Genomic DNA, 27,535 nt, shown 5'->3' with positions numbered 1-27,535 from the left:
AGCAAATCCACGGAGACAGAAAGGGGATCAGCGGTTGACAGGAGCGGGGGGCTGTCCTAACACTAGGGTTATGAAGACGGCTCTATAAAACTCGGCTCTCAGTGGTGGGCAGAGTTTGCCGCCTCCCAGGGAGGTGACGAGGTGGCTGGACCAGACCCACTCATGGGGTCTTCCTCTAGAGAATTCGGTTTTTCCAGAGGACTCTGGTTTCCCGGTGGGAGCGTCTCCCCGCGGCAGCTGGCACTCAGCGAGGGCAGAGGGACTGGCGCCCTGCAGTTCTGGGTACGGATGTCAACGCTCTTCTCTGGATCCCAACCCTGATCTCCTCTGCACTGCAGGGCAGGGGTCCTCAGTCCCAAGCTCTTCTGGCAAATTCTCCAGACTGATCCCCTGCCCCCAGCCGCCCTGGAGAGCAACGGAGGACCTGGAAGGCCTCACAGTCTTGGAGCCAATACCCTTCCAGCGCCTGGCCTCTCCCAGAACCCTGGGGCACAGAGGGTGGCAGCCCCTGCCCCTGTGCCCACTTTCCACCATCCAAAATGACTATGTGAGTCTCAAACCTTTAAAATGCAAGAGTCTTTTTGTGGACACAGAAACACACAGAAACAAAATTGAAAACACAGAAAAAGAATAGAACTTGTGAGGATGGTGCCTTGGAGAGCCAAGGAGGACATGGCAGGAAAGGGAAGAGGAAGAGTTCAACTTTGCTGCAGTGATTCTTTTTAATTAAAATACGTACATATATAACTCAAAACGTGCATATTTCTGAACGCTGGGAGGTGGACACAGGTGCTTGTTTCATTATTCTCTGTGCTTTTCTATCGTTTAACTTCTCAAGAGACATGTGAGTGACCATGTAAGGGGAAGTCAAACCTATCACTGAAAGGTTCTCTGTAAGGACCCCAGGCAGCCCCAGCCTGAGAACAAATGACTGGTCACTGGCACAGCCAGGTGAGGACAGCCATTGGCCAGGACCCTCATCCTGCACCCCACAGGGCTGAGGCCCTAACCCAGGTATAAGTGAGGTTCAATCCTGTGGCCAGGGTGCTAGGACTCTGCCAGTCGAGAAAATCCCTGGTAGCCAGAGAAGGCCTGGTTCCAGGGGCAACACCACTCCTCAGACTCCAACACAAATGAAGCCACTGGCCACTCTTCCATGGCAAGGCGTCCCTGCACAGAGGGGTGGGACAGGCCCAGAATGAGAGGCACATGTGTGGCCCTGCACTCAAGGCAGCCCCTGGGAGGCCTGAGGGAGGAGGAGCTGGCCAGCAAAGAACATTCCATAAGAGAAAACAACTGGCTTCACCACGGCCCCAGGAGCGAGCTTGGAGTTGGAGACACAGACAGGGGCGGGGCACCTGCAAGGAGGGGGCCACGGGAGGCAGGAAGCCAGGAGGCCCCTGCGAGGGTCACCACTGCCAAGGTTGGAGCCAAACGGACACCACTCACCACAGAGATTCAACGATTTAATGACAACTTCTCCACGGCCCGACGGGGCAGCTGACACAAGTCCTGCAGTGGGGCTGAATGTGTGCCCCCCAAACACCGCAAGGGCAGCCGACGGGACATTCTGAGGACACAGGGCACCCTCCCTGCCCACAGGCCTGGCCAGGCTGCCCCAGCAGGAGCTCTGCTCAGGGCAGCGGCCCGGGAACGTCCCTTCTCTCCAGAGGCTGAAAGGTGGGGCCAGGCACCAGGGGGCTCCTCGTGTGGCCAGATGGGGGGCGGCCCCTCTCCTCGCGGCTCCCCGGGCCTTCTGCTCGCCTTGCCCCCAGCCACTCCTGCTGCACACCAAGAGCTCTGAGCACTTGCACAGGACAGCTCGCCAGGAGGCACTCACAGGCCCACGGCCCACTCCACGTGGCCTGGCCGGAGCGCCCCCACCCAGAAGGCGGCCCCTTCCCAGTAGGTCGTGAACCCGGCAGGCACTCGCCCGCAACGAGGCTCAGGCCCAGCGTGGTGGCTCCTCAACCCCGACCCCCGACCCTGGTGGGAGGCGGCTAGAGCCCTGTCAGGTCCACGATGGCCTTGATGAAGATGGCGTCATCACGCACGTAGGAATTCTTGGCCTCCATCTTAGAGACAGGGCAGAAGAGGGGACAGCCGCTCGCAATGTTCATGTCACTGACAGGCCTCTGGAAAGAGGATGAGGTCACGTCGGGTCTGAAGGCATCAATCACGTGCTCCCGGTTGTTCTGGTCAAGCAGCATTAAGGTCACCTAGGAGGAGACCGTCCCGGGGAGGGACAACACTCTTTAAGTCACAGCCCTACCTGGCTCCAGCTGCCACGGGCCAGCCCACCCAGGAGCCGGCACAGACCCATACAGATGCACGCCCCCACAGCAAGCGCCCTGCTCTGCAGTGGAGCACTGGGAACACGGCCACTGTATGTCAGCCCTTTGTCTGGATGATCTGTGGCCATTCCAGCATCTTCTGTCCACTGACACATGGGATCTGAGGCTGAAGCCTACCTAGCACTATGGAACTGTGTTCATTTGTGCTTTTTCTAAATAACACTCATCTGACAGAAATTTTTTCTTTTTTTTTTTTTTGAGGAAGATCAGCCCTGAGCTAACATCTAATGCCAATCCTCCTCTTTTTTCTCCTGAGGAAGATTGGCCCTGGGCTAACATCTGTGCCCATCTTCCTCTACTTTATATGGGACGCCGCCACACCATGGCTCGACAAGCAGTACATCGGTACGTGCCCAGGATCCAAACTGGCGAACCCTGGGCCATCACAGCAGAGCACGCACACTTAACTGCTTGTACCACCGGGCCGGCCCCTGACAGACATTTTCTTACCAAAGAGCTCACAGAGTGCCCATCATCTCTCCTGAGGAGCCAGTGGTGTCCATCCACCTGGCGCTCTGCTCCGCCGCCGCCTCCACCATGAGGGCCACAGAGGCGCCCCAGCATCATAAAAGCAAAGGATAATACTGTACTGACCTAGGCCCTAGATCTTCAATTCCTCAACCAAAAATGGATTCTGGTTTTCAAAGTAATAGATTATACCTCAAATAGACTCTTTAGCTGTATTCTTTCCTCTGAAACGAACTCTCTGAGGTGGCATTTTTAACTGCTGGCCCCACGTGGCCATGAAGATGGTGAGTTACCACCACCATGACCAGCATTTGGAAGCTGTGCAGCTGACTAGACACCACCAGAGCACTCCATGCCGTGACAGGGTCCAGGAACCTGAGCGCCTGTCCTGACAGCTTCACCAGCCCGTGGGGCTCCCAGGTGCCCCCAGAGCAGTGCGGGGATGGCCTTGCGCACCTTTTGGTTGAAGGGCCACCGCAGGAGGGCGTCGTTGGGGCCCTTCATCACCACAAAGAAGAGAGACAGGTGTGTCCCACGCCCGGTGCCGTCTCCATTCAGGTAGATGCGCAGACACATCTTGTAGCCGTACCTGCTGGTGTAGAAGGCTGTGGGGGAAGGCGCTGGTGAACCTAGGCCCCAGCGGGCACGTCCTACCCGGCCGCCTTCCCCGGAGAGACAGAGAAAACACTCAGGTGCAGGCCCACAAAGAGGGAACTATTTTCTCAAAGTATGCAGAGTTAGTTGCCAGCGAAAACAAATTTCTTAAAAAGAAAAAAGTAGTATTCAGAAATGGTGTTTTTCAGAACCCTAAACATAACCCCAAACTGGCCACGCGTGAACTAGCCATGAACCCAAGGGGCGGCTGGAGCAACATCTAAGAACCACCGTCTGGGGCTCTGGGCAGAGGGGCCTGGCCTAGAAGAGACGACAGCGGGCTGAGAACCCCGGGCCAAGCTGGACCTGACGTCCCTGACATCCAACAGGGTGCAGAGAAAAGGAGCGACAGCCAGAAACATGGCGGTTGCCGTTTCCTAACCCACAAGACGCAACACTGAGCATAGGGCACATGCAGAGAGCAGTCTACAGCCGACTCTGCCTTCTCGCTCACGCCTCCAGAAACCACTTCCATCGCTCCCTGTACGCCCGCCCTGTTTGCAACCCAAGCTGTGCCAGGCAGGTCAGACAAGGCAGACTCTGCCCGACCAGAGATGGATGTCCACCAGGAGCACGTCACAGGGCCACCCCAACAGGAGCTCACGCTCAGCCACTGTTCCTTTCACCCAAGTTCACTGCCAGGTTTTGTCAAAGCTGAAGCCACAGGAAATCCGAATCAGCAGGTGCACTTCAGCTGCCAGGGAAACACGTGGCAAGGAGGCGCCAGTGTGTCCAGTCCAGAGCGGATGGTCCCTCTGGACCCTGCAAAGACCACTCCCTCACGCTTCCTGCCCCAGCTCAGGAAGACAGCGTGTGCACTTGGTCCAGGACGTGCCACAGAGGAAGCAGCAGGTTGGGGACACCCCAGAATTACACTGTGGGTCTGCCCACAGCCCCTGCACTCAGGGAGCATTACCTTCCCTTCCTGCCCCATAAATTCAAACAGGAGAAGAGCCCACACCACTCAGCCTGGGCTCTGAAGCCCACAGCCTCAGTAGCAGGTGCGCCCAAGTAAACACTCAAATAAAGGGCACGCAGGGTGCATCCCGCCAGTGGTGGGTCATCCCCGGGGGAGGCCGCAGCACACGCAGTGGGATCCTAACAGCATGCGCCTCGGGACAAGGCCACCACATGCCACCTTCCTCCACCTCCCTCTCCAGCAGCACCTTCCTTCCGAGAAAACACTCTGAGCATCCCTTAAGGAGACCCACAGCTGGTGGTGAAAAGGGGCATGAGAAACCACCAGCAGCACAGGCAGGAGCCAATAGTGGGAGGGGCCAGATGAGGGAAGGCCTGTGGGGGGAGTCCTGCCTTGCACAGCTGTCCTCCCTCATGGTCTCATCCTCCCTGCCTGCGCTGCTCTGCCATCCCACCCTGCAGTGAAGGTGAGAGCTGAGATGAGGCTGCAGTGACTGAGGTGGGAGAGGAGCTGGCTCATTAGGAGGGCTCCCGCCCAAGGGGGACGTGTCACCCCCTTGCCCTCTCTGGGAGGCACAGTGACTCCTGATGTTAGCTGGCAGGGGACAGCCTTCAGCCTGGGGAGGACATGGCAGCCCAGGACAAAATGGCACCTGGGGAGAAGATGGCAGGCGTGCGGCCGGCCACGGCTTCCTGGCGTTTCCTGGTGAAGTCTGAGATCTTCCAGATGAACACCCCGTCGAAGGTGGAGGCCTCCATCTCGTGGACCTTCTGCTCCAGGTCGGCCATGGCCAGGTCTTTCAGGCCAATGCTTCTCTCCAGCTGCTGCACCTGGGAGGCACGAGGAGGCCTGTGATGACGCACACCTGCTGGGGTGCCAGGCCGGAGGGGGCCAGGGGATTCGCCCAACTCTACCTCCATGGAGACCACCTTCCGCCTCGCAGGTATGTGTTATAAAATTACCCCCCACGCCCATCTTTCCACCAGTTTCCAGTAGGATGACATCTCCCGGTGCTCCTCAGGCTACACTGGGCTCAGCCTCTGTCAGGTTGCCTCTGTCCCCACAAGACCCCTAACCTCACCCAGGCCCCAGGTTCCAGGGCTCAAGTGTCAGGAAACATGCTCATGGAACCCACAGAAAGCACGAGGCACGTTCCCCATGGCTACCTCTGCCCCCCCAGGTCGGAAAGAGAGGCTACATCCCCGCGGCCTCTAGGAACCCAGTGAGTTGGGTCCATCAGTAAATGGGGCTCAGGAAGGGGTTCTGCTCAGAGACAGAGAGGCCAAAGCAGAAAGCGAACAGCGTGCTGGAACTCGAGGTGCTGCACTTGAAGCCCTGACTCTGAAACCCCGTGGTGCCAGGAACCTGCCCAGGATGCGTCCTGGCACCAAGGGGAGAGACTGCACCCCCGCACCAGGCACAGACCTTGTTACTCAGGGCTTCAATCCTGTCTTGGTCCAGCCGGTGCTGCCGGCCGCAGGCCTCGGCAGTCATGGCCACCCTCTCCACCTCCCGGTTCAGGACGCAGACAATGTTCTCAAAGGTAGCCGTCTTCCTCTCCAAGGCCTCACACCTCTGCAGGAGCTCCGCAGCCTTGGAGAGCTCCACCCCCGGGACCCCCACCTCACTCTGGCCAAGGAAGCGGCCACCGTCTGCCACGAGGTGCTTTGTCTCCAGGAGGATGCCCAGCAGCATGGCCAGGTGCTCCCGGAGCCACTGCACCTCATGCTCCTGCTGCTTCTCGCTCTCCACCTGCAGAGACAAGACAGGGAGGTTTGCCAGCCGCACCTGCGCTCAGCCCTGACCAGGACCCCTGAGGCCGCACAGGCCTCAGCAGAGCTTGGAAGTGCCTGGAAAGTGAGGCGATGACCGAGTTAGTGACGACCGTTCCACCTCGTTTTCCTGACAGTGTTTCATCTGTCTCTGTCTGAAGTCAATCGTGTTTTAAAATACAAACCTTCCTGAATAACTTGCTTATGTTTAAAGTAACAAGGAAGAATATACCATCACAAAAGCTGCCACGGGGGGTGGAAGAGGGAGGGGGAGATAAAGCTAAGCATCTTCAAATAGTCTTTACTGTACCGACCTGGTTCTGTTGCCAAATTTCTTCCAAACCTTCACAACAAATTTAAAAATGTTAGACACTCTCAAAAAATAAAAATAGAAATAAACAAATGAACTCCCACGTGAGGCACACCACCCAGGGAGCGGCTCCCTGGTGGTGCTCAGACAGGAGACCCCCAAGTTCCAAGGAGCCGCTGCTGGAGCTGCTGTGCACATGGCATGGAAAAGAGGAAACTGTCGCTGTGCTTGGGGCTCGAGGTCCAGTGTTAGATGAGGCCAATACATCGCTAGCCCTTAGTTGGAATTAGACTCATGACGTGTCTCAGTGAGCACCCTGGGCCCACACGCTGGCCTCCACCAGCCCGGGGTCAGGGAACCCTGGGCATGAGCAGGAAATGGGCCAGCAGTGCATGACCCGGGAAGGTAGACCCAACACAGACTGAGTGACAGCAGGAGGCGCCATCCCTGTTCACTGCCGTTAAAAACAAAACAAAAGCAAAACACCTGAGAGTAGTATCATCAAGTCACAAATGACAACGCCAGGACCACCACCGCCAGAAATGCTGCTGGGCTGTCGCTGAGGAGCAGAGCGCTGGGCGTGCCCCGCTCCACGGAGACCGCAGGCCCTCAGCTAGCTGGGGGACTGCACACTCCCACTCCTCAGGGGGACAGAACAGTCAGGGAAAGAAGGGGGAGGGGCCATGTGGACAGAGAGCTGCCCAGGCCTGAGGGAGCCACACAGAAACCCGCGGGTGTGCGGCGTGCACACAGGAGGCGGATCAAGGTCCTGGGGTAGGAACAGGTCACTGTGCTCAAGGACAGCCAGGCCAGTGACCAGGGCAGGGAGACGAAGTCAAAGGCAGTCAGGATCAAGATCACGCAGGAAGGGACACACAGGAAGGGCCATGCAGGCCACGGATGCAAGTGGGGGCAGTGGGGAGGTGGAGAAGGCAGGGGAGGCAAGGGAGGTGTGGTATGGAGAGGCAGGTGCGATCCGGGACCTGTTTGCAGGCAGAGTGGAGGCTCTTCCGGCAGACTGGACGTGATAGGGAGAGAAGAAGAGGGTCCAGAATAAGTGTTGGGCTTTTGGCCAGAGTGGCTGGGCGAACCAAGGAGCTCTTTTGGGGAAGGCAGGAAGACAGGGAAGAGGGTGGATTGTGGTGTGCGGCTAAGGTTTGAGATGCCCACTAGACATCAGCGAGCTGGAAGCGATGGTGTTTTTAGCAGAGAGGGGTGCTCAAAGCGGGGGCACCATGAGGTCACCAGGAGGGTGAATGGACGGAGCAGGCTGGGAAGACTGAGCCTGGGATGCCTGAGAGCCCAGAAGGCGGAGAGGCAGCCAGGGAGGCGGGAAGGAAATCAGGAGGGCCAGGCCTGAGGCCAAGTGAAGACCATGTTCAGGAAGAGGGTGTGCAGCACACTTCTGCCGGCCTCCACTCAGGAAGCAGGGAACTGCCCCGAGGACCGAGGCAGCACACACCCAGCCCCGGCGGCCCCACAGCAGACCTGGACTCACCATCTCAGGGCAGCCGACAGCGTGGAATCTGCACGGGACTCGGCATCTGCCACACGTCCTGACGTGGTCCTGAAACTAGCAGAGCATGACATCACAAAAGCGGTTACCACCCTGCTCTGGCCCCTCACCACTTCCACCCCTACAGGGGCACCCTACCACCCGCCAGCCTCTTCACTCTCATGTGGCACAAAACCCAACACACATGTCCAAAGCTGCAGGAGCGCACATGCACACGCACACATGTGCACACATGCTTGCACACACGCACTCGCGGTGTCAGTAATCAAGGTGGGCACAGGCTGAGGGCCTCACATGTGTGGGCCATTTCAGAACGCCGAGGGAGACCCCGTCTCTTGCACAGGCCTCTGCATCCCAGAGGGCAGTCCTCCTCCATCAATCATAGTCTGTCAGACACATCATATCTGAGGCCCTGGGGCCTTGGAGCTGGAAGCCTGGGTTCCAAACCAAGCCAGAAATAAGGAGGGTCAGCCTGACCAGGGGTCAGACACCCACCACTGACCCAGCGTGATGCTGGCGCGCAACAATGCTGAGACCAACGGAACAGAACACAAAGCCCAGAAAGGGGCCAGCTGTGCAGAGACACTCAGTACTGACACAGGCAGCACCTCACATCAGTGAAGACAAAGCCTGACACTTTCATCAGCAGGTTAAGGGCGAGGGGGCAGCCACAGGACGACGTCCAAGTGGTCCCTCCACCTCCATCCACCAGGGACCTGAAATGTGAGAAAACCAGACCTACAAAGACCAGAAAGAAAGAAGACTTATCTCCTCTGTGGCCGGGAGGGGGAAATGGTCCCAACTTGGAACCAAAATCCAGAAACAGTGAGAGAAAAACCTTGACCAGGGCCCCCCAAACAGAAACGAACAAGGATTGCCACTTAGCAAAGTAAAGGACTCTGTCTCCACAGAGTCCAGACAGAGAGAAGGGGACCAGGAGCCCCACCGGGAGATGGGCAGGAGTCACAAAGGCTCCTAGCAAGAGCAATGCAGATGAATTTTAAGCAAAAAAGCGCTCAATCACACTCGCAATTTGTGAAATGGAGATGAAAACTACCCTGAGACCTTTTCTCACCCTTGTATGGGCGAGACCCAAGGTCTGACCCCACACCCCACCAGCAGGTCAGGGACACAGGTCTCCCCCTTGCTGACGGGCTCAGGTTTATGAACCACAGCACCAGGCAGGGGTCCGAGCTGACAAACGACAAATCCATTTCCCTCTGACTTCTCAGAATGCAGCCTTTTCCTAGTTTTCACTTTGGAGCCATGTAACTATTTCACAAAACTACAAGACAATGTTTTTTAAGAGCAATCCTAAAAACTCAAAAGCAAAAGGAAACAAAGGAGCTCAAAGGTGCATTGAACTGGCAGCCCATCCACCCACTCTCCTCATGGGAGGGCGACTGGATCAAACGGCACACCGAGAGGGAAGAAACCTGATCCCCACGTCCTTCACCAGCACGTCCACAGTGACGCTGATGCTGGTACGACGCAACCGTCACACCCAGCAGGATGACACACATGAACCATAGTGCTGACATCATTAGCTACGAAGATTCTCTGCAGCAAAACGAGCTCAACATAGGGAAGTTGGGTAAAAATCTGAACTGGAACTCAGTCTGAACCCTGATGTACTTTCTCTTAAAACAGAGCCAGGATTCCTGCTCCGTCGCTGAAGCGTTTCGGATGAAAGGCTGTGCTATGGGAAGGAGTGGGGGCAGGGATGAGGAGCGGCCGCCAGCATCCCTGAACCTCAGGATGGTCCAGGCTCTTATAGGGCGCGCTCTTCTTCTGCCCAGGCTTGGTCACCTCCATCACCAAAAATTTAACAAAAAAAGCGTCCCACAGGTGACCCCGACGCACACACCCACCCATAAGCCGTCGCTTCTCCTTTGGGCACCAGGTCCTGACCCCCACAGCACGCGCACAGGCCCCTCACTGCCAACACTTGTGCCTGTCCTGCTGGTGCTCCGCAGCAGCGGAAACCACTTACCTTCTCGCGGGAGATCTTCTTCTTGCCACAGCCGTCGCAAGTCAAGGGGAACTTGGGGCAGATTTCATGGTGCGCCTGGAAGAGAAGTGGGCAGAAAGTTAGAGCTGGGAGACTGGGATGTGCCGATGCTCGGATGGGGCCTGGCCTGAGGTCACGCTGTGCTCCTCGTCACCTCCTCCACCCCCGGGCTGGGACCCCCGGCCTCTCCAGAGATGGCACTCCTGTGGCACCCACAGGAATTTCAGAGAGTTCAGAACCTCCTCTTCATCTGGCTGCCCCCGGAGCAACACAAGAAGGATAAGCTGCTAACAGTGACCTGAGAGGAGAGAGCATCACCACTCGCCACCCAACTTAAATGGGCCCTCGGATGGAGAACAGCTCCCTGGCCCCGAGGTGCAAGGCTGGCGGGACTTTCTGAGGAAGGACCTGTGAGCAGCTGGAACATCTCCAAGAGAGACCCCTGATGAGATGCTGCAGGGCGCTTGGCACCCCGACGCACTATGATCAGGCCCCCTGGATCTCAGGGTTTATAGGAAGAGGGGACAGAGGGGAAACAATCTGCCAAATGCAGACCGGCCAGCTTCTTCAACAAATAAATGGCAAAGAAAAAAAAAGGTGCCCTGGGGGCACTGTTAAAGATGAAAAGACATGATAAACATATCGATGCAACGCAGCATCCCTACGGAGGTCGGGAAAGTGGGCACCCAGCCAGCAAGTGCCCATACGCAGTCTCCGGTAAGTTTCAGACGTGGAAGGAATGCGTGACAGCTCTGCAGAAACGAAGGCGCCTGCCCCTTAGAAACACATTCTGAAGAACTTGCGGATGAAACGGCAAAAGTCTAGGACGGTTTAGTAACAGTCCGGGGAGGCCCGACACAATCTGGCACACAGTGACGCCAACACAACCGAGTAAGGGTACGGGAACCTCACACTGCCATTCTGTGTCTGAACTTTTCTAAAATAAAACAGCTTTTTAAAACGACTTGGCTTTGACTTCACCCCCGACCCGGTTCCCCACCTAGAAGCCTCCACCCACACAGCTGCGTGGGAAGGGCTGAGCCCTGGCAACAAGCCGGGGAAGCACCAAACCGGCCCCAAGGGCACGACATGAAGCTCAGCGCCATGGTGACGGCTGGGCCAGGCCAAGCAGACACCAGAATTCCCGCCAAGCTGCAGCGCCGCGAGGACCAGCCGGCATGCCCTCACCTTCATGTCAGCCCAGCAGCAGGGCACCCGGCAGTGCCTGCAGCTGAGGCTTCTCTCTGGGCACTCGTGCTCCGAGTGGCGTTCCTTCTCGCCAAGGCGGACCAGGCCTTTACACGCCGGGCACTCAGTCAGCATGAATGGGCAGTGTCCTTCATGGCAGCTCTGGCAACACAGGGAGCAAAGCATCAGCAGAGTACTCAGGAGGACAGCCCCAGCCACCACCACTGCGCCCCGGCTGTGTACAGAGATGGCTGCCCCGGCCGAGGCTCCCAGGTTGGTTTCGGTGCTACACCACTGGGACCCTGCGTCAACCCCACAAGTGCCCGGCGAGGGGCACCACACCAAGTGCAGAGAATCCATTCACTCCAACACCTCTGCTCCATACCAGAGACTAGGACTCAATTCCAGCTGGTTGCACCCCACCCACGCCATGACCCCACGAATGTCCCTCCCTGGGCTTCACCCACGGGACACAGAGGGGACTTCTCCGGAGTGACGTTCAGGGACAACAGGACCAGTGGCCAGACAGAGACAGGGGCCCCAGAGGGTTGGGACAGGGGATGGAGTGTAGAAGGCAGCAGCAGAGGGAGGGCATCCAGAGAGGGGCAGCAGAGCCAAGGCCCGAAGCAGAGAGCACCCAGCCGACAGAGGCACAAAGTCTGCTGGACGCCAGGCGGCCAGGCCTGGAGCAGGACACGTTCTAGGCAGACAGAATTAGAGCAGTGACGAGAGCCCATGTGCCGTGACGAAAACGGGCTGTGGGAGCCAGAGTGAGAAGCAGAGAAGCAGCTCAGGAGCCCACCCACTCGTCCCAACACCTGAGGTGGAGCTGGCTGAGCCCGCCCTCCCGGAGCTGACACCCGGAAAGGCAAGGTCCAGGCCTGGGGCTCTACGGGTAACAGCATTCCAAGAGAAGGGTCCGGTGAGGCGAGGCCTGGGAGCATCCCAGGAAAAGCCAGGGCAGCGCAGGAGAAGGACCTGGAGGGAGGAGGGCGAGCGCCTCACAAAGGTTGAGGGTGGGGAACCTGGAAACTGAGTCCAGCCCCGTCTCAGGCTTTACCGCAAAGGAGCCGCACAGGAAGGCTCTAAGGACAAGGACAGCCCAGCCCTGGGAGTGAGCAGACCGCGAGGCGCAGGGCAGGAATGGAGAGGCAGGAGAGGTGAGAAAGGGCAGGCCAGACTTGTGCTGGGAGCCCCTGGATGTGCCCATAAACCAAATGCCTCCGAGGCAACAGCCTCGGAAGGACAGGTCAGTCCTGGTCCCTGGCCTGCAGGGGCTGTGAGCTGAAGAGAGGGAGAGAAACTGTAGGAAACTCTCAGGAAAAGTGTGCTGTGAAGGGGAACAGAGGAGCAGGTCAAGGAACAGGGAGCTGAAGATTGGTTTGCTGTTAAGTTTTTTTATTGTGGTAAAATATACAACACAAAATTCACCATCTTAACCACTTTTAAGTGCACAGCTCAGTGGCATTCAGCACATTCACATTCTTGTGCACCCGTCCCCACCATCCGTCTCCGGGACTCTCATCTTCCCAAACTGAAGCCCTGTCCCCATTACACACTCACCCCCCCCCCCCTCCCCCCCCCCCCCCCCGACACCACCATCCACCTCCTGTCTCTGTGTTGACTCCTCTCGTCCCTCACAGGAGGGAGTCCTAGAGATCTGTCCTCTGGGGTCTGGCTCATGTTAAGTTTTAGATCAGACACACTAGAGCTCGTTTGCATGTTGATGGAAAAAATGCAGAGACAGGGATCCTGCAGTGAAGGAGGAGGTCACTGAGAGACGACAGTTCTTGAGAGACCAGACCAGGAAGAGGGGTCAGCACCTCAATAGAGATTTGGGCTGGGGCCCCAACAAGCCAGGCAGCTCGGGGCCGAGATGCTGGCATGAAATGTCGGATCTTCAGGCCTCCCTGGAGAGCTCAGTCACAGAGGACCTGAGAGGGACGGGCAGGGCCCCCAGATGTGCTCTGTTTCCATATGTCCCCACAGCTTTGTGGACGAGGAGTGAGCAGAAGCAACAGGTGAACTCCAGAGGGACAGGGCACGCATGTTGCCCCTCCCGGCAGCACAGCCGTGGTGTGGAGACTTCAGATGTGGTGTCCAGTGGCGCCCATACTTCCACACATGACCCTACACTCCACGCCTCCTGGAGCACGCACCCCGTCCCTCTGATCTCCTGCGTGGACACACGCCAGATCTAACACCACAGGCCCAGCCTCCCTGATGATCCTAGGGCAGCCCGACAGAGCACCCCAGACCTGCCACGCAAGACCCTGGCCTCAGAAGGACACAGACTGGCCACAAAGGCAGGCCCAGACAGGACCAGTTGCACAAAGCCCTCAATGCTACAGCAGAGCAGAGGGGAGACCTGGCTCCTGATGGTTCCTGTTCAACCTCCCCAGGGAGCACCCCTCACACTGTCACTGCAGCCGCTCGGCTGACCCACCATTCCCTGTTGACAACTCTTCAAAGGCTCCCAGCAGGGCCCCAGGGCCCAGCCTGCCACCACCTCAGCCCGAGCCCCTGAGCCCCAGGACACTCCGGGACCTCTGGCATATGGATACCATACCCCGCAACCACCCGACGGGCAGGGCCCCACCTGGGCCACGCTCAGCAAGTGATAACCAAACTGACCCAGAGAGGAGCCTCAGAAATGAGCATGGCTCATGAGACAGAGAAACTGCAGCACCCCATCAGGGTACCTGGACTTAATTCAGAGAGTGTCCTTTAAAGCGTAACCAAATACTGAGAGTGAAACATGGGGGCAGCTAAAAGAAGACTGAGCGTGCGGCACTGCCGTGGACGGGCGAGGACACTTGGACCATCCCGCTGACGGTTCTCAGCCCACACTGCTCGCTGCTCACATCTTCGCACGGCCAACACTTCAGGACATGGCGCTCCAGTAGCCCCGGATGGAAACCCAGAGCACGTACACTGCACCCCCACCCTCACAGGACAGCACACACTCTGGCGGCTCCTGACCTCGCATATGCTCAGAGAGAAGCACATGCTTCAGAGAAACCAGTATTTATTCAACCAGAATTCAAACGAATGTCTAAGCAAACAGAGTCATCTTAACTCTGAATTCACTGGGACGAGTGGGGAGACTGAGCACACTAGACTCTGCCTGGCCTTTCAACTGCAATTTTCCTTCCGCTAACCTGCTAACCTCTCCAGACCCCTGCCAGCCCCTCCTCTGGAGCCCCCAGGCTCTGCCTCCCTGTGGCTCCCTCCTCTCGCGCCCGACCACGTCTCAGTCTCATCTCACGTCCAGAAGACCAGCTCCGGGGGAGTGCAGCTCAGCCTGCTCTCAGCACTTGGCTGCACTCCACAAACATCTTTGAACTGGACTGGAGTTTCAAATCACTGGGTTCTTAGTAAATACTAGACATCATTGCAAAGGAAAAACAGATTCAAGGCTAAACAGGATTTTCCCCATCTTGCCACACTTTTCAAATAACTCAGCCACAGCATTAGCATTTCACACCACCACCCCAATTTGGAGCCACCCAAAGGGCAGATGTGTTGGCTCAGAGAGGCAAGTGGAGTGGTGGTCACAGCAGAGGTGGCCGCACCTGTGCCCTGAGACCTTGATCTCACCCCAGCCTGTGGCCTTCACAGCCAGCGAGAGGTCTGATCAATATATCAAAGGCGAGTGTCCCAGACCAGTGCCCGCCCCCACGTGACCAACCCGCCCCTCTCAGGGACTTTCCGGAGCTCTCAGGCAGCAGCCAGGGACTTTCCAGCCGGCATGCCTGCGGGGCCGCACGCCTGGCCCTCAGCCGGAGGCCCACAAAGCTGCTGCCCTCCTGGGCCTGGTGGGCAGCAGAAACCCCAGAGGAATTTGGAGCTGGGGGTTACTCCACCTGTCCCCAGCGGTCTCTGGGTCCCCTCACCACGCCCCACTGCCTGCACCCCACACAGCGACATCACCTGCCTGTGCGCGTGCACACAGTGGCCTCTGGGCCATCCAAGGCCTCCGTCCGGGGGGCAGAAGTCTCTCACTCCCAGGAAGGGCGCAGGGAGCTCAGAGCCGCTCAGCTTCCGGGCCCTGGGAGCCCATCAGAAGGAAAGTGCATCTTCTCGTCCATCCCACCAGAGGCTCCTCCCCCGACTCACACAAGCGGCCCCTCTGGCAAAACACAGCTTAGAGCCCGGAGACCACAAAGGCAAGTTGGCCAAGAAGAGGGAAGTGCACAGGGCCAGGAGCAGGAATGGAGAAGCCCGCTGAAACCAGGACCCCAATTCCAGACCCAATAGGCCCTCCCCCGCTGTCAAGACTCAGTCATAGTCCAGTACCCACCCCATGGCAGGGAGGCTTCCCCTGGCCAGGGCAGCCCTGGGCAGGAGCTTGCCTGAGAGTAGGAGAGCCAGGGTTCCACAGACAGACCCTCCAGCCTCCCCACTTGGAGGGCCCAACCTGTGCCTCTGTGCCACTGAGCACAACTCTCCAGCCCCCCGAGGCCACCACTCCACTTCCTGTCTCTGAGTCTGACTGCTCTAGGGCCCTCACAGGAGTGGAGTCCTACAGGATTTGTCCTTCTGTGACTGGCTTGTTTCACTGAGCACAATGTCCTCAAGGTCTGTCCAGGCTGTACATGCGTCAGGATCGCCTTCCTTTCTATGGCTGAATACTATTCCACAGTGCGGACAGACCACATCTTGTTTATCCCTTCATCTGTCAGTGGACACTTGGCTACTGTGAACACTCACGTACAAGTAGCTGTTTGACATATAAAGGTTTTTCAAAGGGCATTTGTTAAGAAGAGCAGATGAACAACTAACTGGATGAGCTGTGGCACCTCTCGGCCTCCACGCTGCAGGTTTAGCTGCCGGATGCCGACCATATAGAAACCCCCAACGTGCCAACGCACAGATGTGAGCCAGCCTCGCCTGGCAGGGAGACACGCACACTGACTGCTGCCCCATCACTGGCCAGATGCCTTTCTGTGACCACAGAAAGAAGGTGCAGATGAGCTCTGCAAGTTCCAACGACAATACAACCCCAAAGAGGAAAGCCATTGTGAGGACACAACAGAAAAATCCCACCAAGCAAGAAAGCTATGGTTTCCTGCACACACAGGGAGAGGCTGCAGCCCACTCCCAGGCCAGTACTAGGTCCTGGCACACATTGCCACCTCACTGCCACCCCGCTATGGCAGGAGGACTGCACCCCCATTCAACAGACCAGGAAACTGAGGCACAAAGAGGGTGAAGTACGCCACCCAAGGCCACGCCACAAGGGCTCCACGGTGCAGGTCTGTGCTCTGTAGTTTGAACATCTGAGTGGACATATCATAAGGAGCAGCTGCACCCCTCTTCCACAGACATCAGATGGGCTTAAATGCAGAAGCTGTCTGTCGCACAGGCTCTGGTGCCACTGCTTTGGGGGAGGGGCTTCAGCCCCCAGGGAGGCCGGGCCAGCGCAGGGAGGCCCCTACCTCATACTCTTTAAGGGTCCCCTTCCAGGTGCAGCCGTCGTTGGGACAGACAGCTGGCAGGCTCTCCACCTCCCTGCGGGCAGCATTGTCCGGGAAAGCCTGGGGAGAGAGCGTCCCTGCTGTTAAGCCTCCTCCCAGTCGCCCACTGCCAACCCCACACCACCAACACCGGAGCCTCCTGGACGGCGGCTCTCAGGACCAGGGCACCTCTCCACACGGCCACTCCAAACTCCAGACACCCCCACAGCAGCGAGCGGTATTTCTAGCTGCTAATGTTTCTTTCTGCCACCTGTGTTATTAAAGAAAATGCCAACACATTTTCTGTCCTTTTTGACATTTTTAGCTTAAAGACTTTTCACTTACCGAACTGCTTTCTAAAATAGAAATGCCTTCTTCATATATGCCCTCGTGCACACAGGCGGCACAGTTCTGAGGCCCGGAGCTGGTGGGGAGAGAGAGAAGTCCCACTGTGAAACCTACGTGAAGAACAAACGAGCGCCTTTGCCTCGCTGCAAACCCAACTCCACACCTCCATTCCACAGACTTGCTCATCTCTCCTTGAGTCACGACAAGCGCACAGCAACAGTATAAGGTTTAAAACACTGAAAACAGGTGAGATGACCCGAATCCTCTGATGATGGATCATTCCTTCCGTTGTGACAAAGGCTCTCTCTGAACTGCCGGCGCTGAGAGACAGAGGCCCCAGAACAAGGTGCCGGCTCCTCTCACCTCCTGACCAGCCACTGATGCACACAGCCCCCGCCGCTCAGACCAGACGGGCAGCCCCACTTACGGAGCAGCCCCGCACAGTCACTCACACACGTGTTAATTATCTAGAGCAGCACACTCAACCAACCCAACGTCACTTGAGCCCTAAGTGTAATTTTAAACTGTCTGGTACCCATGTTAAAAACAAGGAGAAGCAGCAGGGAAACTAACTTTACTAATACGTTTTATTTCACCCCTGCGTCCAAAGCAGCACCATGTCAACAACATGGAGCCCATCTTTCTAGGTCATTAATGTCACGTCCTTGTTTGCAGTGAACCTCTGCCACCAGGGAGTGTTTCACCCGGAGACACCTCCCTGGAGCAGCCCCAGGCAAACCCCAGAGCTGGCCGCGCGCGTACCTCAGGATGCTGGTCAGGCAGTAGGAGCAGTAGCGGTGGCCGCACTGCGCCTGGAAGGGTCTGCGCAGGACGTTCTTGCAGGCTGAGCACAGGTACTTGTCCTCTAGCTTGGTCCCCAGGAGGGTCTTTGAGAAGCCAGGCTGCAGCAAGTCTAGGGAGCCAGGAGGGGTCACGCTAGCTGCAGCCATGAGAGCCGCGCCCCCCGTGAACTGCCAAGCCCTAAGAAAGAACACAGAGCGCGTCACGGCGGGTCCTGATGTGGCAGTGCCTCCACCCCAGAGTAATCCTCCAGGGAAGATGGTCCTGCCAGGCAGTGAGGGCTCTGGTTGTCAAGCTGACCTGTGGTCAAGAATCTGAGAAGCAGGATTTTTGTGCTCTGGGAAGCCTTGGAGACAATCTAGTCTAATCTCCTGCTACAAACACAGAAACCAAGGCTCAGCCAGGGTGGCGACCTGCCCATGCCTCATAGCTGGCACTCATACACTCACCCCGGAGCCCTAGACTGGTGGCTGTCCTCAAGGTCACCCAGCCCAGGCCTCTGCTCCCAGGCGAGCTTGCTATAACCCGTGGATGGAGTACGTGCCTGCATGTGAGCTCAAAGGACACCACCTTCCAGCTAACAATCAGCAGTCCTTGATTTTTGTGCCCTTCCATTTCCCCAAGGTTCCTACAATAAATACGTTTTTAGAATGGCAGATGGCTTTTACAAAAGACCTTACAGATCAGCCTGGAGGGAGAGTCCCACGTGCTCAGGCCCTGAGCAGCGCCCGGGAGATGGCCACGCCATCCATCGGCCTCTCCAACATCAGCCCCAAGACCAGGTGTGCAGCCTCCCTGGCATTGCTCCTCTGCTCCCCCGTAGCCAGTGCCCCTCTCACTTCAGAGCCGTCCTCTGCTGTCCACCAGGCCTTGCCAAGGCTCCCGGGGCAAGGCCACCAGGACAGGCAAGTCGGGGTGGAGGAGAGGTTCTCATAACACTCAGAGACGTTGTGTGGAACTCACTGTTCAATGTCCACGGTCTCAAAAAGCCACAAGAAATCATACCCCTTGACCCTTGAAAAAGGGCAAGTACCCCACAGCCCCTGAACGCGAAGAACTGTCAGCTCAGAAAAACTCAAGACCCAGAAAGACCACCCTAGCCCCCTCTGCGGACACTCCAAAGAGCTTCCTTCTCAGCACGCCCCCAGAACACACCCCATGTGTCTTCTCACAGATCTGTGTGGGGAGCACACCAGCTGTCACGCCATGATGTTTTTTTTTATTTATTTTTTCCCCCAAAGCCCCAGTAGATAGTTGTATGTCATAGTTGCACATCCTTCTAGTTGCTGTATGTGGGACGCGGCCTCAGCATGGCCGGAGAAGCGGTGTGTCAGTGCGCGCCCGGGATCCGAACCCGGGCCGCCAGCATCAGAGTGCGAGCCCTTAACCGCTAAGCCACAGGGCTGGCCCACGCCATGATGTTTTGAAACAACATCTCCTTCCAGGAGGAGAGAGGGGTGTTTCACTGTCCTAAGCTGGTGTGACACGGCAGCAAACAGCGACAGATCACCGGTATGTCATCTTCTGTCCGCTGGGTAAAGCCACTTTCAATCAATGCTTTTGGATTGTAAAGTATGAGGCCATAGCTCACAGATTATTTATAGAACCTGCATTTACTCCTCCAACCACCCGACAGAGGGGATGCTGTGCCCTTGGTCACTCAGAGGGAGGGCACACCTCCATCTAGCTTGCTCGCAGGTGCACGTGCTCCTCTCACACGTGGGCGTGCCCGGGCCCAGGGATGAGCCATCCATCCATGTGACAACTGAGGGATTCCAGTCTTTCAAGCCCTCACAACACAGACATGTAAGACTAGAAGGTGCCGCTTACTAACAAAACCTCGCAGTGGAAAATCTAAACAAGAAGTCCTAAGGGCTCGCAGACGCGACCAAGGAGGGAGGACCCCTCAGCCCATGTTTTTCAAGGCCCCGTTGTGATCTGCTACACACAGGAACGTACTAGAACAAAGGGCCCACAAAAAGACACTTATTCTGGCATGAGAGGCATTCCGCATTTTCTATTTTTTCTGGTCATGCTACTGAACTGACTACATGAACCATTAATGTCTAAAAATCACTGCTCTAAACTACATGAGACAAAGGGATTTTTATTTTTAAATATCACTAGTTTAAAAAAAGCCACGTTCTTGAGGTAAAAACCCTATTTAGTATTTGCTATGTTAAATAAAAGGTAAGGGACTCTGCGGCTTGAGGCCTGTTTCATACAGGCAGGGCAAGAAGGTGAAATAACCATGAAGGTCACCGGCCAGGGGCGAAGACAGGGTGATACTTCCCTTTGTTCAAAGTCTCATTGAGCAGCTTCCTACAGCGTCTGTCAGGAGAGGCTTTGTTGCGATTTTATCCTTTCCTAGTGACATTCCGCCTAACAAAGTCGGGCCTGCTTTTTGGCCGACTGACCACACCTTCTGTGACAGACTGAACCCATTTTATTAATCCATCGACTTTTACTCCTGTTACATGCAAAAGAACCACAAAAATGGTCTCTTTTTTGAGTGATAAAAAAAAGAAAAAGCCCAACACACAGCCGGGCCTCGACCTCAGTCCTGCTCCTCAGTGACCTCACACTGGCTGCCTACTTCGTGGTCACAACTACCTGCCATGGCTGGAAGGCGGGGTCGCCACTCCTGTTTTAAATACGGAGAAATGAGATGGGGAGGCAAGGAGCTTACCCAGCACAGGACGCCACTCACAGCGTGCTCTGGGAGTTCTTAGCGCTTAAGTCCTTAAACACTTTAGTCAAGTCTCATTTATAAATGCATATGAACTTTTGAGAACTGTAATGGAAACCATCATAAAGACTCACAAATGTTGTTCCAAAATGTAACCCTTAGAAAGCCATCGACATGTGAAGGCCTGCTGCCGCAGGAGCGGCCGTCTCAGGCCCCGTGACCCCATCCTTGGCGGCCTGCACATGTCCACCCACCTGGACTTCCCCGGGGCTCAGGGGACTCCCCGACTGACCCCCGTGGTCAGTGGCACTCACCCGGCCCCGAGACAGCTTTTGTACTTGGATCACAGCCATGAGGGGCAGGTGATGAACCTCCAACCTGGAACCAAAATGCCCGAATGGTCCTTTCAAGCTTCCAGTTTATTTTCCAAATCCTGACTCTTTCAGGTAAGTTGGTTAAAAACAAGAACTATATTCATTTGCAATGACTCATATGTGTGAGCGAGTATTCCCGTCTGGCCCAGCCCTGATTTCACACTTCATTCATTTCCAAACGACGCTCCAGACGTGAATGCACTAACTTCATACAACAGACTGCCGTTGTCAAACGGGCATTTCTACTACATACAAAACAGTATTTATGGAATAATCCAGTTACATGAAGTTCAAGGACAGGCAAAACTATTCTATGACGATGGCAGCTGGGACAGCAGTTCCCTTTGGGGGTGTGATATTGCGCTATGATAGATATTTGGTCTTCTCGGTTCCTGGCACAGAGCTCCTAGTACCCCTGGGATTTCCTGAGTGACTGGGGACAGAGGAGCATCTTTTGTTATTCATAAGCCACTTCCACCACCACCACCACCCCCATCTCCGGGGAGGAGGGGCTGGAGACAGATTTAATCACCAATGGTCAATGATGTCATCAATCACACCTTCGTAACAAAGCCCCCATAAACCCCTACAAGACAGGGTTCATAGAGCTCCGAGGCTGGCAAACACATCCAGCGCTGGGAGGGTGATGCGCTGGACAGGGCATGGAAGTTCCACACCCGCCCCTATACTTTGCCCCATGTGTCTCTTCCATTTGGCTGTTACACATAAGGGTTTCCCTGAGTTCTGTGAGCCATTCTAGCAAATTATTGAACCTAAGGAGGGGGTCATAGGAACCCTCAATTTATGGCCAGGTGGTCAGAAGTACGGGAAGCCTTGATTGCCAATAGGCATCTGAAGTGGGGGGGCAGTCTTGTGTGACAAGCCCTTAAGATACGGAGTCTTCGCTAATAACTCCAGGTGGTTAGTGTCAGAACCGAGTTAAATTACAAGGCCCAATCGGTGTCCACCGAGAAATGGAGAATGGCTTGATATGGAAAAACCCACACGTTTGGTGTCAAAAGCATTGTGAGTAGAGAAACACAGAAGTTTTCCATTTAGGGGGCCAATGTTGCCTGCAAGGGGCATGAGGAGGCCTTCTGGGGTGCTGGAAATGAGTGTATACATGGACAAAACAGAATCTGGCTGTACACTTAGGATTTGTACATTTTGCTGTAGGTACCCCTCAATTTAAAAAGAAAAAGATGGAGTTTCTATTCCCAAAGACTCAAAATAGATGGCGAAATCCCTAATTATGATATACCCGTGCATGTTTATCCAAAATAACCCTGCCTCATAATGTTAAAAATAGGAGAGCAACCTCAAAAATAGGTTCTGACATGAAAGTAGCCTCCCAGGTGAGGCCACAGCTCACTCCCGCCTCCCCACCCCGAGGAGAGTAGGGGGCATCCAGCACCCCACTGCTGTTCAGCCATTTCCTTCACTGCAGGTGAAGCTGGGCTGCACATCCCCGTCACAAGCCCAGGTCCTGCCTGAGTGCAGAGGAGGAGGACCTGGGAAAGGCCATCCCCGCAAGAAATCAGAGACACCAACTGAGCTGGACGCCACAGGACAGTGGACTCCACCATCCTCAGTCTGGTGTGAGAGCGTGGGTTAGCGGTGTCGGAGAATAATTCTCAAGAGGGGAGGCTGTATTGTCACAACAAACCGATGTCAAATCAGATACTGGAGCACCCAGTTGCAGGGGGGTCACCGTGCTGCCAGCAGACACAGGGGTTCAACCTGGGGGCCTCACCCTATGATGCCCCCAAATGCCAGGGACCGAACTTCCCAAATTCATGCTCCCACTGACAGCCCACTTCTATTCTGTATGATATTGGGATTCCACGTCAGATTTCACTTGGTTCCACGCAGTTCTAACCCACCTGTGTAACAGGCCTATTTAAGCAATATTCAAGAACTTTAATCTGCACACAGCCAGGAGTATGAGACCTCCGCAGGACTAGAAATCCACTTTAAAATTATAATTTCATACTAAAGTCCATCTTTTTTCAAGCTCAACGTAAGGCCAATAGTAGCGTGGTACCAACTTAACACCCAACAACCGTTTACACTACAGCATCGTAAGCAAATACTGTTGGCAAGGATTTTTCCAGTCTTACGGGCTGCCTCATATTTACCCATACAATCAACATATTTAGTTTCTCTTATTAAAAACCACGGCGGTGAATAGGGAGAGACCAAGTAATTACAATGCAGCCATTCTATTCCCTTCGAAGTCTCAACTTCGTCTCACGAGACCCACACGAACACCTGCTCCCCTGGCCCATAGCCCTGACCTCTGAGTGTGGGTGCCCAGGGCCGGGTGCACGTCCCACTGCCCTGCAGAAAGCTCGCTGGAGCTGGGCGCCCCCCCCCCCTTCACCTGCTCAGGCCAAATTCTTGGAGACTGCTCTCTCTCATCCACCCACCTCTTAAGGCGTGGGTAACTCCACTGGCTCTACCTTCTACAAACATTCGGAATCTGACCACACTACTACTGCCAGGTCCTGGCAGCCGTCCACTGTGACCTGACTCTGCACTGCCTCTCACAGGCCTCCAGGCAGCCAGAGGGAGCCTTAACATGCAACTGGGACTCAGTGGCTCCTCCTTCAGACCCCCAGGGCTCCCAGGCTGCTCCGCCCTCCTGAACTCCACCTGTCCCCACCCCCACCCCGCCCACCTGAGGAGGACTTCCCTGGTAATCTTCCTTAAAACTGCACTGTGCTGGCCCTCTTTCCCGCCATGGCCCAGCTCACCACCTCACCTGCTCTCTGTTCTCCTTGGTATTGTGGTTTTGTGGGCCTGCCCCTCTAGAATGTATGCTCCAGGAGAGCGGGAGGATGGACCCAGGCCTGTGCACGGGGTGCATGAGCACCCTACCTGCTCCCCAGGCTCCCGGCCCCATCCACTGACTCCTACGCCCTGTAATCAGGCCCTTCCTCGATGCCACACCATTGGACCAGCTGTGCCCCACCCTGCTCCAAAGCGGCAGCCCGATCCTGGAACCTGAGCCAGCTCTTCCTTCTACCTGAGTCACTCCCTCTACTCTACCTCCTACCCCAACCCCTGCTGTGGATTCACCTCCCTAAATCACAACCAGTCCACAAAACCACCTGCCCCACCTGCCATCTCTACTGCCTGCTGGGCCCTGCCGGGGATGTGGTCTCAACCCCACTTGGAGGTGGGCCTCTCACAGCTCCGACCCTGGGGACAGCTTCTGCGGAGCCTCCTCCCCTCCCAGCCAGGCTCAGCCCCTCTGGGCAGGGGTGGGGCACTGTGCTCAGACAATGACATGCCCTCCCTGTGGACACACGCCCAGATCTTTAGGGACCCGTCCTCACCCATCTCAGTCTCCATAAGTAGTAAGCCCAGCGCAGCCCGGGAGGACATGAGAACTGATAGAAGGTGCGCACCCCCATCTAGACTTTCCTGCCCTGCCTGTGCGAGCTCACGCCGCTCACACCTTCCAGCCATGAAAGCCCACCTGCCAGGCCACACTCAGTCAGTGCACCCCCCATGCAGGTGGGCAGGCTGGCGTCCCCACTTCCAGAGAGAAGGCCCAAACCTGACTCTCAGAACACAAAGCGAAAAGACCTTTTTCTTCCTGGAGAAACGCTTCCTCCAGCAACAAGTGATCACTGTAAACCCTGTGCCCCATTCTCCAAATTACAACCACTGTTGAAATAACCTATTCCCTCAGGTCCCCAGAGGAATGACACTCCACTTGATTTCCCTACTAAGTTTAAAAACTCCTTAAGAGAGAGAACCCTCAGCTGAAAGCCCCTCACCCTGCATCCCTGCAGCGCCTTGTGAGGCTCACACACCTCTTTCACTCCACTCACTGCACCACAGGGACGTTTCTGGGCTCCTGCTGTGGACCATGCATGGTGCTGAGGAGACGGAGGCATTACTGCCAATGCAGTCAACAGGCCGGGGCCACAGGGCACAACGCAGCCTCGGGTGGCAGAGGTCTGGGATGCAGAGGGACGCTGGAAGGGCATGTGGCGCAGGCTGGGCATGTCGAGAGGCGCCTGCAGGGTTGTCCCAGGCAACATGACCAGTGAGCACAGAGACCCAATGTCACAGCACATGCCCCTGGGAGCCTCAAGGTGGCTGGGCTCTATCCTGAGGGCAAGGGGGCTGCAGGAGGGGGAGAAGGCAGGCTAGCGGCAGGAGACAGGAGAGCAGCTGCTCAAATACGTGAAGAGACTACTGCTGGAAGCTCCGAGCACTGCTGCTGCTGCTCCAAAAAAGCTTTAGGGAAAGGAATTCTTCAGTTCTTGTGTGTGTGAAATTCAAGCGATATTGAATTTTGTGGTATGTAAGTTACACCACAATAAAGTAGTTTAAAAAACAAACTCAAGCAACAATTTTGGGTTGGTTGGGACTTTCACCTAAAACCAGTAACCAAGTTGCTAAACACCGCTGTCCTCAAAGGTGACACGCGGGCCGGGTCAAGCAAGGCCAGGCGTGACCTCTGTGCACCTCTGCCATGGGCTGGGAATCAGGCCCCTCGAGCCCCCCCAGACCCAGGCAAAGGCAGAGCGTCTGCCCTCACAAGCAGGCGCAGATGTCTTGGGCTCTCCACTGTCACGGTCAACGACCCTGCTCTGTGTCCAGGGAGCCTCTCGGCCCTGGACAGACACAGAGCTTTTCTGGGTTGCCCCACTCCAGGCTCCCGCAGTCCCACAGCTGCCTCCACTCCGGATCCCATCGCGAGGCCCCTGGGTGTTCCAGCAACTTCACGTCCTCACCAGCGATCTCGGGCCTCGCGTTCACCGTGGAAGCCCGCGCCAGCCTCACGCCGTGAGGCACGGACCACATCCCAGCCTCGGCTCACAGCTCCCCACGCCAAAGGGGCGCGGCTGGAGGCCGACACGAGGGCACCCTAACGCGATCAACCGACCAGGAACCGCTTCTGGGGACGGGGCGGGGGCTGAGAACAGGGGCAGGGGAGCTGAAACCCTGAAAGGCAGGAGGGCGTCGGGGGACGCGGGAGCCAAGAGAGGCAGGGCCACCGCGGGCGGGCCCTGGGGCCTCGGGGCCAAGCTGCAGGGGACCGCGGAGGTCCGGCGCCGCCCGCGACGCTCGGGGAGCTCGTCCAGGTCCGAAGCAGGTCAGACGGGCTCAGGCGAGCCCATAGCTGGGGGCAGGGCGGGGGTGAGGCGCCCACAAGCCGCCCTCGAGGCTCGGGGCAGCCGGGCTGGGGCGGGGGCGCTGTGACCCCGGCTGGGGACAGCAGATCATGACCTCAACGTGGACCCCGCGCCCTGGACCCTCCGAGGTGGACGCGCGTTGTGACTCCGCACTGTGACCCAGGCCGGGACCCCCTCGCCGGAGCCGCCGTGGGCGCCCGCGGGCGTTCGCGAACTTTCCTGCGCCGGCCGCCCTCCGACTTTCAGTTTCCGGCTCCCCCGCTCCCAGAAATCCCCTCAGGCCCGCAGGCGGCGGCGGCCCTGCCTCCCCGGCGCCGCGCGCCCCTGGCCCCGTTCCCCGCCCCAACCCTCGACCACGACCCCGACCCCCGACCTCGACCCCGACCGCGGACCCAACCCTGACCGCGACCCCCCGGCCGGACTCACCAACGGTCGCCGCGCGCCCGGAACTGCGCGCCCGCCCAGCCGCCGCCACCACCGCGGACCCGCCCCCGAGCCCGCCTGACGGACGGAATCGGGGGCCTACCAGAAGTGCGCAGGGAGCCGCAGCGGGCGCCGACTGGTCAGGTTCCCCCCCGCCCCCCTGTCTCCCAGTCCGCCTGACGGACTGACGCGGGGGCCTACCAGGAGCGCGCAGGGAACCGTAGCGGGCGCCGATTGGTCGAAGCTGCCGCGGCGTGACTACTTAAGTCGTCCACCGGTTTTGTGGCGGAGCTCGCCGGACACTGGCGCGGCTCTGTGGCAGGGGAGCTCCGTCTGCTGCAGGTGCCGGGAGAGAGCGAGATAGGCAGCCACAGCAAAACCTTCGCTGCTCCTTACCTGCCGAGAACCTCCCACGAAGGGTCAGCCCCTGGCCCAGGGCACCGTGGCGGCGCCTTCCCCTCCCAGCGCCCGGCTCAGAGCAGGGCCCCAGTGTGGGTTACATTTATAAGAAAAAGTAGCAAAAAACCCCGCTCACTTCGAGGGGGGGAAGGCGTGCGAGGTCTCCTTTCCAGGTAGTGAAATGTTCTAGAACTAGACAGTGGTGATGATTGCCAGACACCGTGAATGTACAAATGACGCTGAATTGTAGGCTTTTAAATGGTTTAAATGGTGAATTTTATGTTATGTGGATTTTACCACCAAACAAAACCAAAAATGCGCAACCTGTGGTCTCCAGACACATGGAAATGTGGAACACGCAAATGGAAACATCTAGAAACGAAGCAGTAGTCTTGGCCAGAAAAAAGGGGGCACCACTGGGAGGGCCGAGTGTTGACCCCATCACTGCCACTAAGTGGATGCCTGAGGCAAGTCTGTTTCCTTATTTGCCAAACAAGAGTCAGAACAAAATGGATTATCTCTCCTTGAACACGAGCTTAGCTAAACGTCTGACAAACAGCATCTCGTCTCATACTAGTGTCCGGAGATGGGGACTGCTCTCTCATTTTGCAGAGAAGGAAATGGAGGCTCAGAGAGGCAAGATTCCTAACCCCAGGTCATGGCACATTCAGCACCTCAACTCCAGTGAGATCAT

At 56.8% G+C, this 27,535-nt stretch overlaps 1 protein-coding gene across 2 annotated transcripts; it reads right to left on the bottom strand.

Moving 5' to 3' along the window:
* Positions 1 to 1,453: 1,453 nt before the first annotated feature.
* TRAF2 (TNF receptor associated factor 2) lies at positions 1,454 to 26,494 on the bottom strand. 2 transcript variants are annotated; one of them, XM_058524531.1, is made up of 11 exons: positions 26,446 to 26,494; positions 17,762 to 17,980; positions 16,997 to 17,075; positions 16,634 to 16,732; positions 11,193 to 11,354; positions 9,987 to 10,061; positions 7,976 to 8,050; positions 5,821 to 6,147; positions 5,048 to 5,225; positions 3,279 to 3,427; positions 1,454 to 2,219 (listed from the first exon to the last, which is right to left on the bottom strand). In XM_058524531.1, the coding sequence occupies exons 2-11, from the start codon at positions 17,947 to 17,949 to the stop codon at positions 2,001 to 2,003; spliced, it is 1,551 nt and encodes a 516-aa protein (XP_058380514.1). In that variant the 5' UTR covers positions 17,950 to 17,980; positions 26,446 to 26,494; the 3' UTR covers positions 1,454 to 2,000. The 2 variants fall into 2 exon arrangements, with proteins under 2 accessions (XP_058380514.1, XP_058380515.1); XM_058524532.1 differs by lacking the exon at positions 11,193 to 11,354.
* Positions 26,495 to 27,535: the final 1,041 nt, after the last annotated feature.

Source organism: Diceros bicornis, chromosome 28 (genome assembly GCF_020826845.1).
Source record: "Diceros bicornis minor isolate mBicDic1 chromosome 28, mDicBic1.mat.cur, whole genome shotgun sequence".
NCBI lineage: Eukaryota > Metazoa > Chordata > Mammalia > Perissodactyla > Rhinocerotidae > Diceros > Diceros bicornis.
Note: the sequence above shows the minus strand (reverse complement) of the source record. Positions and strands in the feature narration are given on the sequence as shown.